The sequence below is a fragment of the Rhinolophus sinicus genome, chromosome 15 (genome assembly GCF_057876585.1).
Source record: "Rhinolophus sinicus isolate RSI-liver-muscle chromosome 15, RSI-T2T, whole genome shotgun sequence".
Taxonomy (NCBI): domain Eukaryota; kingdom Metazoa; phylum Chordata; class Mammalia; order Chiroptera; family Rhinolophidae; genus Rhinolophus; species Rhinolophus sinicus.
The window spans coordinates 130,231,725-130,247,314 of record NC_142515.1 but is presented as its reverse complement, the minus strand read 5'-3'; the positions used below and the strand labels follow the sequence as shown (position 1 = coordinate 130,247,314).

At 45.2% G+C, this 15,590-nt stretch overlaps 1 protein-coding gene across 1 annotated transcript in view; it reads right to left on the bottom strand.

The window, feature by feature from the left end:
- The window catches only part of PRDM5 (PR/SET domain 5), a 120,688-nt gene extending 111,795 nt beyond the window's left edge, over positions 1-8,893 (bottom strand). Inside the window, 1 exon segment of the mRNA XM_074338556.2 lies at positions 8,309-8,893. Within this exon segment, the coding sequence (XP_074194657.1) occupies positions 8,309-8,401 (93 nt within the window). The 5' untranslated portion in view covers positions 8,402-8,893.
- Positions 8,894-15,590: the final 6,697 nt, after the last annotated feature.

Sequence of the window (15,590 nt, the reverse complement as noted above, 5' to 3'; positions counted from 1 at the left end):
CCTGAGAGATGAGGCTGTGCTCCTGGGACCCTCCCTTCACTGACCCTCTGCCGTCCTCCCCTGGGCTCAGCCCCCTCGTCCACCCCATTCCAGCCTCGCTGCGTCCTTGTCCCGGACACGGCCGGCAAACTCCCGTCTTAGCAGCTCTGCTCGGGCTGCTGCCTACAATGCTCTTGCCCTAGAAAAACACCGGGCTGCTGTCCTCCCGTCCTTTACGTCCCCCATGGTGAGGCCTGACTGGACCGCCGTGTTGTAACAGCATGGCCCATACACGTCCACACACTCTGCCCAGGCACCCGGACCCAGCTCTCCTCGCCCTTTTTTCCAGAGCACTTACCACATCTTAACACAGTATTAAATTTACAGAATATGCTCGTTGTTTATTTTCTGTCTCCCCTCACCACAACGCAAGAGCCACACATGCCAGAATTTCTATCTTGTTCACTAGTTTATTCCAAAGGGCCAGCACAGATCTTGGTGATAAAGGCTTACTGAATAATTCTGTAAAGCGAGATCTGAATAAATGAACATTATGCACAGCCACAGCGCGGAATGTGTTCAGTCACTAAAAATAACAATTAGAGCCAACGTAGGTCACTTGGAGGGATTTCCGGATACTGTTAAATGAGAAGTGCTAAATGATGAAATGAGCTTATTCTCGCTTCATTTTTATAAAGTAGTTTTTTTAAAAGTGTGTGAGTGGCTGTCTGTTTGTGGCACACGAGCATAGATCCCGCATGTTATCAGCACAGAGGAAAACAGTGTTGGTGTTTTTAGAGAAAAGGATATATGGCATGATCTGAATTCCGATTCTAATTCACTTGTTACTGATGTAATCTTCCTCAAAATTAGTTCCCTCGTCTATAAAACAAGGATAATAATGGCTTGAAGGCTTGCTGTAGGGTTTAAATATAAACTGTGTGACACATCCAGTGACTGTCATCTGTCACTCAGCCTTCTGTCACTAGCAGCTAGCTCAGGGCCTAACAAGTACAGGTGCTCAATAAATATTTGTTGAAAGAATTAACTGTAGCTGTTATTATCACAAAAAACAAAATAGGAAGTTACTGAGGAGCCATTAGTTTAGGTGGATTAGTTATACATGAAAACAAATCTGTAATTCCACCAGGATATACAAAGCTGCATTGAGTCACCACCATAGAGTATAAATGTGTGAACACAGAGACGAGTTAGCACCATGGCAGGCTTGAAGGGTGATTACTTTCCCTCTGATTGCGTTTCCAGATTAGTTATCACCAGCCACCAGGAAATTCAAGCAAACATCCACTGGCAGAAGTTTAGCCCCAGAATAAAGATCCATTGTTTCTTCACGAGTCACCTTCTAAGCTGATCAACAAAACTCTTATTCTGCAAAATCGTCTTCCTGCATTAACATTTATGCATATTATGTGATTTTTCTTTTATGCTTTTACTTACTTTTTAAGTTTCCTCTTTTCCACGTTTTTCTAACCCTATCCAACTTGCCCCCCCACCACCCCTTTTTTTTAGCTTTCTGTATTTTCACAAACACAGATTTAAACCTTTATTTCACATATTTTTACTTGAGATTTGACCTCACCAAATGTGTTCACTACCAATCCCTTATCAAGGTGTCTGCCTTGGTTTGAAAGAGAGGAAGCAGGTATTGTGAAGGCACAGGAGCCTGAGAGGCAGCAGGAGCGGCAAGACCCCCGCAGAGCTTCTCTGGACGTCAGTATCTGCATCTGTAAAATGGGGATGTGCAAATCCGAGGACTCCTGAAGGTCCTTGAAGCACTATCAGGGAGGCACTATCAGAACCTATCCCTGCCTGTTCTGATTCTCACATACTTGCTCTTCCTCTTTGTAACAGAAACACGCACCCAGGCTTTCCTGCATGCCTAATGCCAACCCTGCAGACCTTGCCAGAACCAATACTGAAAACAAGGCAGAATACTCATCATCGTGAGGTTTGCAGACAGTACATTTTATCAGGACCAGTATGTGGGCTAGGACTCAGCCCAGTTAGTCACTGTAAAATGTCCCATGACCTAGGCCAGAAAGAACTATACTTCGGAGCCTGGTAAGATAGATAACAGAGCCCCACCCGCTTCCCCAAAGTGCTCACATCCTAATTCCAAGATCCTGTGAGTATATTGCCTTACAATGTAAAAGGGACTTTGCAAGTGTGATTACATTAGGGATTCTGAGGTGCGAGACTAAACTGGATTATGGGGGTGGGCCTACAGGAATCACAAGGGTCCAGAGAAGGAGCTATGAGGACAAAAGCAGAGGTCGGAATGATACAGGACCCGAGCAATGGAATGCGGGCAGCCTCCAGGAAACTGGGAAAAGCAGAGACCGGCTCTCTTTAGAGCCTCCAGAAGGAACCAGCCTGTGCACCCCATTTTAGATTTATATTCTCTGGAACCATACTATAATAAATTGGTGTTGTTTTAAATTGGTGTAATAATTTGTTACAGCAATAACAGGAAACTAATACCCAGTGCTGTCAAGTTTGAGTTGAAAAGCAGCTGTGGATAAGATCCTAGTGTCCCTGGCAAGGTAGAACTAGGATCCTGCATTGGTTCATGAGAAGGGCAAAGTGCAGTGGGAGACTGCCCGTGAGCTCACAGGCACAGAGGTCACCTGGGAGCTCCGCAGGCAGAAAAGCAAAAGGTTGAAAGGGAAGGAAGCCAGGAAGAGAGGGGCCCCAAGGGGGCTCCTCACTGTATTCATTTAAGTTCCCACGGGCCCCAGCAATGCCCATTGCTGCTTCTAATGGAATCAGGGGACCAGAAATCTGGGAGAGACATATTTTATTTCATTATTTAGTTATTTCCTTTTTTTGCTTTTCTTTAGCCTAACTTGCAGTCTTTTTAAAAATACAAACCCAGCTCAGCTATGCTAAGGGTATGCAAGTTAAAGGCTTCTAGCTATAAAGAGAGAGAACCATGTATCTGACCATCAGATAAGGTTTTTGCCAGCTAGTGAAGAGGGAATTGCAAAGGAAAAAAATTGGAAAGGTCAACATAAAGACCACTGCAAAATGCTGACAAAAATTACTGAGCAAGTGTATACTCTGTACATTGGGGATGACAACACACCTTTGAAGACCCCTGCACAATAAAAATAACATACACAAGGGCACAGTGAAGAGAAAACCCACACTTCAAAATGTGTGATTGTGTGTGACCGTACCAGGGTGCAAGCCGGTGCTTCAGTGGAAATGTTTAAACAACTCCCAGGTCTGAAATAAGGTCTGGCACAGGGCGTAGGCCTCAAAGGACTGCTTGCATTTTATTTCCAACAATTCTACCTAGAAAGCGTTCAATTCCACCCAAACTAATTAAGAGCAGAGTCTGGGCAGCCTCCCTGGAATAGGCCCCACAGGCCCACCGCTCCTTCTGTGCCACCCGGGCCGTAATACTTAACGTGTCACACTGGCCAACCTCTCTGCCTCCACTTCCTCAACTGAGAATGGGTATGACGGCAGTACCTACTTCACAGGGTTCATGGGAGGGTAAAACAAAATACTGCACGTAAAGTTAAAGTGCTCAGTCCTAAAGACAGTATTAATAATTGTGTGACCCCATGAAATTCAACTCCTCCACAAGGCCTCCTGTGAAGCCCCAGCATTTGCTGATCACTAACTGTAATGGCGGTGGGGTTTCTCCAGCTTCTGAACACTTGTGGTCCCTCTTCTCTCACATATCCACACAACCTCATGTTGCTGTCCATCACAGCACTAGTCAGACTGCATGGAAACTGTTAGCTTTTATGTCTCCCTGACCACACAAAACATTGCTATAAGTCTGCAATTCCATTGACTAGTCAATCCAAATACATATGTATGTATGTATGCTTAAATTATCTTGGTAATCTTCCCTTTCTTACTTGTGTACCCCATATCTCCCTGTAATGCAGGGTCTCTGGTCTTGTTCCCTGCACGAGAACACAGGATATGGTGAGGCCAAAAAGGAACACCCACAGAGCCATAAATAGGGGTCATCCCAGTGTATTCTCGCTGGCGTTGGGTTGGAGACACAGGAAACAGGAGCCACACGATCCACAATCTGCCACCTGTGCTTCTCTGTCTGCCTGCCAACCAACCCACCAACCCACCCCTTGCTAACTGCAATGTGCACTTGCTGGCTCAGCCACGGCAGTTATATCAGTGGCCAATGGCTAACTGGTTAACAGGTGATGGCCACCCAGCCACAGCAGACAGCCATCTGATCACAGCTGACGGCCACCTAATAACCGAGCCAGCACCTTTCCACGTGAGGCCAAGAGCCTGGAAACTGCTCTCTGGGACTCTGTCCCCACAATCCTCACATAGGAAAACCAACTCCTGTGGACAGACGTTGTCCGTTTTGTTTACCTGTGTATCCCCAGAGCCCAGTGCAGTGCCTGCCACATACGACTGGAAGTCAGAGGGAAGAAAACCAACAGCCTGCGATACACCTCAAGGGAAGGAAGGCGGGTAGCAGTAGCATATTTCCCGCCATGACGCTTTCCATAAAATCACAGAATCTGGGAGCTTGAAGAAAACTTATGGTTTACCTTTCCACTTTTGGGGTTCAAGCACAAGCTCGAACACCACCACCCACTGATTAATCATGAGTTGTCCCCGCTTATTCTGGGTTTCACTTTCCTCAGTTTCAGTTACCCGCAGTCAACTATGGTCCGAAAACATGAAATGGAAAATTCCAAACATAAACAATTCGTACGTTTTCAATTACGCGCCATTCTGAGGAGCGTGATGAAATCTTGCGTGAAATGCAGCCCACATGTAACTCGCCCCTTTGCCAAGCATCCCCACGCTGCATACGCTGCGCGGCTGCATATGTGCTCCCCGCCCATCAGTCTCATAGTATCCGTCTGGGTTATCAGATTGACTGTGGCAGTACCCGAGTGCTTCTGTTCAAATCGCTCTTATTTTACTTAATGACGGCCCCAAAGTGCAAGAGCAGTGATGCTGGCGATTCGGATACACCGAAGAGAAGCCAGAAAGTGCTTCCTTGAAGTGAAAAGGTGAAAGTTCTCCACCTAATAAGGAAAGAAAAAAATCTGAAGTTCCTAAGATCTACTTATGGTAAGAACGAATCTTGTATCCATGAAATTGCTTACTTTCTAAATTAAACTTTATCATATGTATATATAGGATAAAACAGAATATAGGGTTTGGTACTATCCATGGTTTCAGGTATCCATTGGGGGTATTGGAAACCGCCCCCCCACCCCCATGGATAATGGGAACTACTGTATAAGCTCTAGTCAGGGGAAAAAATGGTCATGATGTAAAAAATGGAATGTACTTTCTATTGTACTTATGCTCAATGTATTAGTTTTGAGTAACTAATATTCATTTTAAGCTGCATAATACTTTGTAATGTAGAATTCCACATCTTTATTGAAGCATTAAACTGTGCTCATAGCACGAAGCACAGGGCCTGCCTGGCACACGGCATGGGAAGTGTCCATTGTATTCTTCTTATCACTAGCAATTTCAATGTGCATAATTGTGAATGAACACAGGCCTCCTTTTTCTACTCAAGGGCTTTCCAAGAACAATTCATGGCTTACACAGAAATAGCGACCAAATGACTGCTCATCCAACCTCTGATTTCCGTAATGGCAACAAAAGGAAGGAAGCCCTTTCCTTTTCTTCTTGTCACTGTGTAGATTTTATTACTCCCTCCCCCAAATGAGAGGCAACAGACCTGTAAAAAAGGATAATAGCCAAGGGAAAACCTAGTAGGACTGTGGTGGAGCCCGAGAGTTCTGCGATTCTGCCGCAGGGACCCCACTCTAGGAGACGCTGCACATAAATGAGTGGGTCTAGAGAAGGATTCGGGGTCCTGTTGGTAAGGGAACCCCAAATCAACGTGGTGAGTGTAGTAGGGGTGGAGCCTCTAGCAAGATCCCCAACCTCAGTACAGGCCTGGATTAGAGTCTCTGAATTTGAAATCAACAGATGGCTTGAATTGCCGTTGTTTTTTTTAAAAACAGAAGTGATATATGAGCATATGTGTTTTAAAAGTATGAGAAAACATCAGTAATTTCTAAAGGGATATATTCCAAAATCTGTTTAGAATAGAGAACATGAAAAATCTTAAGTAAGGTCCTTAATTTTACTGCTGAAATACTCTCTTCTCAGACCCGTGGACTTACAGGTCTGAGAAAGTCAGGCCGGCTTTCTACAGGGCACCTCGAGGACCAGTTCAGCAGCAAGACACTGTTTGCAAACAGGTAGGGGATGCCTGGATACTTAGCATCTCCTGACCATTCAGCTAAAACCTGACTCCAGCTTGTTTCGTCCTCCGCCTCTGCCTCTGGGAGGCAAGGGAGCAGAAGACTCCCTCAGGGTCATTGCTGGCATCCGTGAACCTGTCTATGATCAGTGGCCTTATGACTGAGTATCTTGTGATCAAAACTAAACTATGTCACTCATAGAATGACATTTGGATTCACTGCAAACATCTGCATCTTCACCTGAAGCAGTCTAGATGTGATCTGGATAAAAATTCCTATATGTGTTTTATATAGTGAAGTTACAGAAGCTGGGGAAAGATAAGTGTCTATTTAGTGCTGCAATAATAAAATGCAGTAATATGTGATGATTTTGGAAGCTTTATTCTATGCCCAAAAGTAATAAAAATGTCCAAATAATCAACCACCTGGAAAAATAAGTTGGAATTAATAGATGGATCAAAAGAAAGTACCTTGGCCAGCTGTTTCTAAAAACTTAAAGTAACAATATAAGGACAAAAATAGAATTATGTAACAATTCTAACATTTATACAACCTTTTAGAGTATTACTATTACTAACATTAAACAAAGTGATGTTTAAGAACTCTTTAATTTTTAAGTGATTACATTTAGGCCTGAGACCTGCAAGAAAAATCCACTTGGGAATTATCCTGTCTTTGTAAGAAAAAATTAAAAGCAGAATTTCAGCTTCTGAGTTGGAAGAGTGTTGTTTTTAACATTTACCCATTTGGCAAAAGCATCCATCAGTACCCCTCACTCAGACAAGGTGCTTACTCCTGGGGGGCTCCTCTGAGCAATCCTCCAAACCCCCATTTGAAAAAGCAAACAGAGGCTTGTTTTCCCAACTTCGCCCTGGGGCTGCTTACATGTCCTGCTGTCAAGCAGCCCTGTGAGGTACTTGTCCACCCTCCTTCACCTGCTCTTAGGTGACCGGTGGGGAGATTTATACTCAGACGAAAGGCATCCTGGTGCTTCTGTGACCCACTTCATAGCACACCGTATCTGCACAAGCCTGATCTTGCCCAAACCTCCATTTTTCAAGGTATCTGTTAAGGGGGTCGGCAGGGCTGCTGGGAAGCTGGCAGAGGATGATCTGGAAAGAACTTGTGCTTTGCACTCAGAAGCCATGGGTTTGAGGCCTAACTCACTAAGTCCGCAGGAAATTAGACTCTGCGGCCGTGTTTCTTCCTGTCTTGCAGGAGGGTTAACAGTGTTCTCACGGGAGAGGTGTGCAGGTGAAGTGACTACTGTAGGTGAAGCAGCAAGCACGCCCTGGCACAGAGTATGTGCTCAGTACACGTCAGCCTGGCCACTTCAGCCCTGCCTTTCTGGTTCTAGAGTTTACAGATCCTGGAAAAAGGCTGTAACACAACTCTCATCAGATCCCCAAGTTTGGAATTTTCCAGTGATCTCTCCTCCTAGGCCTTTGCTCTCAACATCCACCGTTTCCAGGCCGTTCCGTGTGTACAGGGCAACGCGCTTGTCCTACTCACTTGCCTCTAAATGTCGGCAAAGAGACCTAGTCAGAGACAAATCCCAAGGCAGAGAAAAAAGATCAGAGGTTCAGAAATCATCTGGTCGGCACGTCCCAGAATCCGCAGGAGGGAAGAACTCCTGGGCAAGTGCTGAGCGAGCGGCAGCCCAGCGCCGCGGGCGAGGCGAGGGCTCCTGGCCCCGTAACGCATCCTAAAGGAAGAAAGGCGCGCAGGGCTGCGTGCGCGCGGAGGGGACCCCCGCCCCCGCGGGCCAAGCCCACGCGGAGACGCCCTGGCTCCCGGACCGGGGAAGAGGAGGCTCCGAGCGTCAGGACCACTTCCTGCAGGGGGAGGAGAGACGTCCTGCCGCAGGGCCGCCGGCCGGGCCGCCCGGGTCCCGAGCGCGGGGCGCAGGGCCGGCCCTGACGTGGCACTGCCGCCCGGGAGGCCGGCAGGCACAGGCCGCCCTGCAGGACCGCGGCCTCCCCGCGGGAGCCCGGCGGGCGATGGGCGTGAAGCCGGCGGCACGCGGCCTGCGGAGGGGCGGCCCGGGAGGCGCGGGCCGCCCGGTCACCCACCTTTGCGACTCTGCGGGCCGTGTAGAGCCCCATCCCGTCCTGCACCCGGGACGACTTCAGGGAGAACCTGTCCGGCACGTACATGCCCAGCATTCTCCCGCCGCGGCCGCGCGCCTCGCTCAGCACCCCGGGAGGCGGCACATGGACATTTGGGGTGCCGGTGGAGGGGCGAGGCCGGTGGGAAGGAGGAAATGCAGCTTTCCTCCCAGAATCCCCACCTCCCCGCCGATTCCAGGATCCCCCGCGGCTCAGCCCCTCCTCGTCCCGGCTCTCGCTCGGCCCGGAGCCGCCTCTGCCATTGCTGCCCCCGGCGGGGGCGCGGGGCGCGGGCCGGGCTGCGGGCGCCGGACGCCGCGCGCTGATTGGCCCCAAGTTGGCGGCTCGGACCCGCGCCCGGGCGCGCAGCCCGGAGCAGGGCTGACCCCGGGCCTCCACCCCGAGGCCCGACAGCCGAGCGCCCCGCAGACCCGGCGGCGACGTGCGCCCCCGCCCTGTCCAGCTCTGGGTCTGTCCATCTGAACCATTAGAGCGGATGCACAGTCCTGCCCGTCTGAACTGTCGGCCCCAGACAGGGATTTTACTCTTTGGATGCAAAACGAAATGGGCCTCTACACAACTCGGGGCATCCTTCAAAACAGCTTTACCAAGTTCCAGACTCGGAAAGGAGGTGTATTGCGGCACTCCTGAGAACAGCCCTGGGTCTAGGAAATACGGTCCTTGTCACATCTGAGTTCTGCGACTCTGTCTTTTTCATGCTTGTTGGAGAGATTTGAAATCATAGTGGACGAATAAGTATGTTGTTTAATGGACAGAGAAGGGGTGTACACCCCCGCGCCACTGGTCCATTTCAAGTTCATTCAAAATGTGTCACTACTTAGGTGATATTTAAATAAAGTTCTTTTGTGCTACCAAGTCCTGGGAAGTTCCTACACTTCCCAAGATATGCTCTTCCTTAGTCCACTCTTGCTTGAAAACCACCAGATCCATTATAGATTTTCAAACATACCGCAGTGGAGGTGGGGTGCACGGGCGGGAACACCTGAACAGGACCCACTATCATGGCCATAAAATTACGCCACAGATCTTGGTCGGTGTTTTTAACAGGGTGAGGAGGTACAGCAGTGTGCTCAAAAGGAACTTGCAAGGCTGTTTCATCCTTCAGGATGAGCCAGGAGCTTTCTGTTCTTTTCTCTTGATTTTCTTGATAATTTTTCATGTGGGGTCTTTTCTCGGAAACCATTGACGTTCCCATGAACATGTAATGTTCCTTATACACCATTAAAATCATAATTTTGGCAAAACAGAAGACCGTGCTGTTAAGAAAACTCAACAGGATAAACTGTAAAGATCTTACTGGCTTTGCTAACAGATCCATGAATCCGGCAGCATCCAATCTGGCAGATGGAAAGTAGCTCAGAGGAACTTAACAAAATGAAAGCCTTACAGAGAGAAGGGAGCAAGAACAAGTTACAATGGGCAGCAAAGCTGGCTGGATACAGCAACATATCTTTATTTTAGAGGGTGGCAGGGGTCTCTCGGCAGACAACCTAACTAGGGCTGATCAGACAGACAACTTCTGACTGACTGGCTTAAGATTCCATTTCTAGGAGAGCTGAAACCATAATTAAGTGTAGTCTGTATTTGTGGGGATTAACATAAGTGACTCCATTTGGGGCCTGTCCTCTTGTTTTTAACAACACACCATGGAAATGATCCTTGTTTCTTCAGGATTTAAGGAAACCCTGGGAAACACAAACAGTTCCTAATTTCCTAAGTAGAAGAATTTTGTCGACGTTTGGAAAAAGGCTTTTTTTAAAAAGCACTGAGAAGACAATCATATAGTAGCAATACTTGGAGATGTTAAAGAATAGAATAAACAATCCACTTTCTGAAAAATTGAAGGGAGGCTTCGCCAGGAGTAAGAGGAGCAGCGCCTAATGGTTCTCTGGGTTTTTATCTTTTGACCCACCACTGAAGATATTATGCAGATATATTATCTGTCACGGGAAATGATTCAATACAAAATAACATAAAGTTTGGGGGGCAGAATTTGAAATTAGATGACCTCGAAACATAATAGACATTCAATAAATACTTATTGATTAAAAGTCAGTTTTGAGGCTAAGTTGAGATTTTCAAATCAGTCGATGGTGAGCCTAGAATACACTTCTTACGCCTCAAACAACCTGGATTAGGTAGCTTTTCTTGGGGTCCTTTAAACCAGTGCTAACACCAGCCCCAGACCAGGTCCACTGGGCCCAGCTGGAACCAGCCCACAATCCAGAGGGCCACCCGTGGCGTTTCCCCAGGGCACTCAGGCCTTTGTCAGACATGGTCTTTCAGATGTGGCCCTGGAGCCTCACCAGCTTCTCAGTTAGGTGCTCTCAGTCATGTCTCTTTGGAAGCAGAAGTGTCCACAGCTTTTGATCACTAGAGAACAAAAGACGTGTTTCCTGGCCTTAGTCTGACAGAGCCCTTCTTCACTGCTGACCCTTGCTTTTGATTGTGTGCAGTGTTTCTGGGGAACAAAGCTGCCAGCTCGAGAAGGCTCATCTTTCTGAATGTAGGCATCTTTACTAATGAGTAAAAAGAAAAATAAGTTTGTAAGACAAATCTGAAAGTAATAAGTAGAGAAACTTTCCAGATTTTTTATGACTCTCCATCAGAGATTTTTTTTTTTTAATGAAGCAAACAGTATATTTCATTAAAGCATGCAATGTTCTTTTTATCCATTTGATGGGGTGTTCTGAAGATCTACTACCTAAAACATAGAAACCAGCAATAAAGAGCTCTTAATAATAATCTCTGTTACAACACATAAAACACAGATACATGTTTGCCAAATCAAAATGCACAACAGTGACTGGAAACTGGATTTTGAAGCCTGTAAGACAGTGATGGCGCCATGAGTCATCTCTTAAAACTTTAAAAGCTACAAAGTGACCTTTCAATATTATCTCTGAAAAATGAGAAATTAAAAGTCTGCTTGATAACAAGAGTTTAAACCCAGTCTTAAAAAAATAAGTAAGAAAATCGAAATACTGACAAACAATGAGGCCTGGTAATATTTTAATGTCAATATTTTGATAAAGTATTACCATGCACCTGATTTACTTATTCTAGAAAATATTGTGCTATCTGACACGAGAGAAATGACTCCAAACACATTTCTCCTTTTAAATTTGCTTTGGAGGAATTTTTTTTTTTTTTTTTTTTTAATTAATATGCCTAAAGCAAGCAGTAGTTATTGAATTCAAAGTCGTGTACTGGTGCAGGCCTGGTTTTTTCATTACAGGGAAGACTTGAGTTATAATTCTATATTAATTAATTATTTTGCCACACATACTGTCAAGTTCTTTTGATTGTGTCTTGGTTATTAATGACTCTTTCCAATTGCCATGATAGGATAAAAGCCTGATAGATAAAAACCACTGAGGCTTATTTGTCTTTAGTTTCCTGAGAGTCAGAAGGATTTTGTAGTGAATGAATATAAAACCAAGTTTGCTGAACACAGGAGAACAAAGATTTATTTGGTGTGGCTCAAAAAAAGAAAAAAAGAGAGAGAGAGAAATCCTTGAAAATAAAATCCAGAGTTGGATTCTGGCTCTGAAACCATCTCTCCTTAGCATGGATTCCACACTAGCAATAGCACCATGCCCCTGAAGCCTGAAAAATATGCACATTCATTTTTCCTAAATGTCTTGGTCGTAAGTGACAGGACCAAAGACTTGTATGCAGAACCAGAGAAGAATCATAACATCCTTTAATCAGAAGAAACCTAGAAGTTGTTGGGACTAGAGTGAGTAATGTTATGGAAAGAAAAGCCGAAGTATAAATCAGTGGTCATCTCACCCCAAAAGTCACCTCTGTTCGTGAAGGAGTGTACGGAGGGGGTAACAGGAAGCTGGAGGAAAGTGAGCGGAAGAAACCAATCAGGATAATAGTTCCTGTCTATTGAGCCTGGTATGTTCCAGAAACCGGACAGGGTTCTTCAGATCCATTGTCTTAAAACCCGAATGGCTCTATCATAACAGCCCTGCAAAGTACATTTTCTTAGCCCCATTTTATACATGAGAGAACAATCTCAGAGAGGTGATTGATCTTAGGCAATTTCATACACCCATGAAGGGGTGGAGGTAATTCAAACCCAGGACTGGCTGATTCCAGTCCCTTGATTCTAGATCCAGCTGGCGCTCACTGGCTCCCTTTCCAGTTACACTTCCTATGAGGCTCAGCAGTGGCTCTAGGACACTTGGAACTCTCTGGTTCTCTCTCCACCCTCTCTCTTCTTTCATCTCCCCTCCCAGGCCCCCTCTAACTCCTCCACTAAACCCTTGAAGAAAATTTGATGGGCCAAGGTCATGGTCAGATGTTGTCAAAGACAAAACAGAGTCATGTGATTCTCCAAGGGCGCCTCCTCTGCAGAGAGGGCCTGGAAGACCAGATCCTGCCTTTATAGAACATTTCTCTGAATCAGGCAAACATTTTGTGGCTTGGCCTATTTAAAACCACGGCCTAGCTCATCCACAACTTTTTAATCTACAGAAATGATAATATTAAAAAGAATCAGTAATTAAGCAAAAACAATGCCAATACTCCTATGTTTGTCAAATCTCACAATTTGTTTTACTGGTTTCCCTTTTCCGTTATTAAAATAAAATGGTGACTGCAGAGCTGAACATTTTTTTTTTTAAAGGCACCTTCTTAATACACTATTCCAAATGAGTAAGGAAGAATGTTAGTTTAAGTGAACTTTTTTTATGAACTCTGAAACTATATAGAGAGTAAAAATAATAATTATTATAAAATGTCCACTAATTATTTATTAAATAGTACACAGAGGCAAGAACCAACTTTTTCCTTAGAAAATGTTGTTTCAAATAAATATGATACTTATGTGCTGATATCCTAGTGACCTCTCAATAAAAAGGGGCACGTACACAACCAGTGATGTAATTCCCCATTGAATTGGGGTCTCCCTAAGGCGTCCTCTTTACACTGCTTCTTTCTTCCTATGTTTGAATCTTATAGTTTCATGTAGTATTTCATCATCAGAAAGATAAACTTCTAATTTTTTCCTGTTACGCTGAGTGTGCAATCCTAGCAAATTAACATTGTTTGAAGATCATTAATTTTAGAATGCTTCTCTGCTGTTTCCAATTGTAAGCAATACGAATGAAAAATGTTGTTTTTTTACTTGGCCTCTTAGGTCAGTTCAAGAAAATCATGTTCACTAACAGTGGTTTACTTTGTTTTAAAAAGTCTGTATTAGGCAACAGTATAGACAATCATGTCACTTATTCCTAACACACCAACAAAGTTTTCTGTGGCTGAAATAGGTCTGCGGCTCTTAAGTTTTTATAGCCAAACCTAACTTATGAGGTATAGTATTTAAATCGTATGCCTGATGAAAACAAGAAACAATATATTATTCTGAAAGTTAGTAATACTGTGTGCCCTGAACAGAACTTAAATCCTTTGTTATAAGAAACTTGTCAACATATGGAAAAACAAATTGGAAGACTTTTGGCTGTGTGACAGGTATATTCTCTGGAGAAAAGATACCAGCAAAATTTAAATAATCAAATATGGCAAAAACAACAGATTCTCTAATATCATCGGGTCAAATGTTTCCTCCACAAATTATAATCCAGCCAGCCTTTCACTGCTGTTCTCTTGGAGGAATCCGGTTATTATAAGTCTCTCTATTGAAGGCCACTTTGCAGCTGTGAAGAAAAATTGACATCCTGCTGATTCCTTCTGAACATTTCTGCAAAATTTTACCATAAAGAACCTTAGACCAGAAGGAAACAAAAACACTTTTTAGAAAATCACACAGACCATACCAGACTCTGCTAAACTATACAGACTACCCACAAAAATAGTTTCTGGAATCCTCGTCCTACAGACACAACTGCCAGAATAGTCACCCTCCATCGTTCCTACCATGGGAAGTCTGTTCTGTTAAGAGCGCTTCCCAGCCTTCCCACTCTGTGTTGGGGTGGCGAGGAGCCCTGGCGACAGGGAGGATCCGGAATCTGAGAGCTTGGAGGAGGAGTGACAGCTCTGAGCAGTACGGATGCGTGTGCGATCGTGGGAGAGGTGAAGACCACTCTAAAACCCTGCTTCCTGGGCTGTACAATGGGGATTGTAATGGCTACTTTGCAGAACCCCAGGCAGAGAATAGGTGCAAAATACATGGAAGTTATTATTACCATGGATTAGGTCTGCATGTCACAGCCATACTTCAAAGTTCTTCACCAAGCCATGCGGGTTTCGCCATAATTCCACCTCAGTGAGTCTATTAACTTGCACTGCGGTACATGGACACCCCGAACCCCCTTCCAGGCAAGGATGCTGTCCTTAATATCTGTGCAGTAATGACTGCAGGACAGTAACACTTCCACGGAGACAGGCAGGATCCTAAAACGTCCCAGCAAGAGCTGGGAGGAAACCTTGATCTCTGGGCTCCTACATCAGCTGAGTCTTTCTACGGGGGAGAAAACAAACCCACCAGTAGTTACATGGTGTTAAACATATTTATGACGTCCTTGATGCTACTCGCAATTTTTTAAAACTTCGTAGGAAGTTCTGCAATTTTTAAGAGGTAGGTGGTATCTCTTTAAAAACTAAGTCCTTAAGGTCATCAACTATCCCTCCGACAAGTAATTCCAGAACTCCTGAATATGTGTCAAGCGCAAAGAGTAAGCCTGGAGGCAGAGTGAAGCTGGGGGGGAATCAGGTCTTCCCAGCAAGGAGGCTTTCCTGGCATTTCTATCACTAGAGCATTGGGTTCACAGACAGGACGGGGACACGTGAGGAGCACTCACGTTGTACACGAGTGGTGTGGTCGTGCACACAGAGCAGACATGTCACAGAGCTCACGGGAAGGACATAAAGTCTTTTCTGAGCACCAGTGATGACAACTCAGTGTTAACACCATGAGCCAGGGCAGAAGCAAAGATGGGACTGGGCAGCAAATTTCTTAAAAGAACACCTGTGAGGAACGCCTTCCACCTGATAGACACAGAAGAGGATTCCCGAGGACCAGAACCGATCTTCACACCCAAGGCGAGGAAACGGGGATGCTTGGGACAAATCCTGGAGCCAACACGTACAGTTTGTGTAGTAAATTGGACACATGGCAAATTGTAAATTGGGATGAGGAACAAACTGCAGCTCTTTCATTTAGGTACTAAAAAGAGTTTCTCAGAAACTAATTAACTGTCAACATAGAAACTGAATGACCTCTACCTACACTTTGCCATCGAAAGTCTACTGT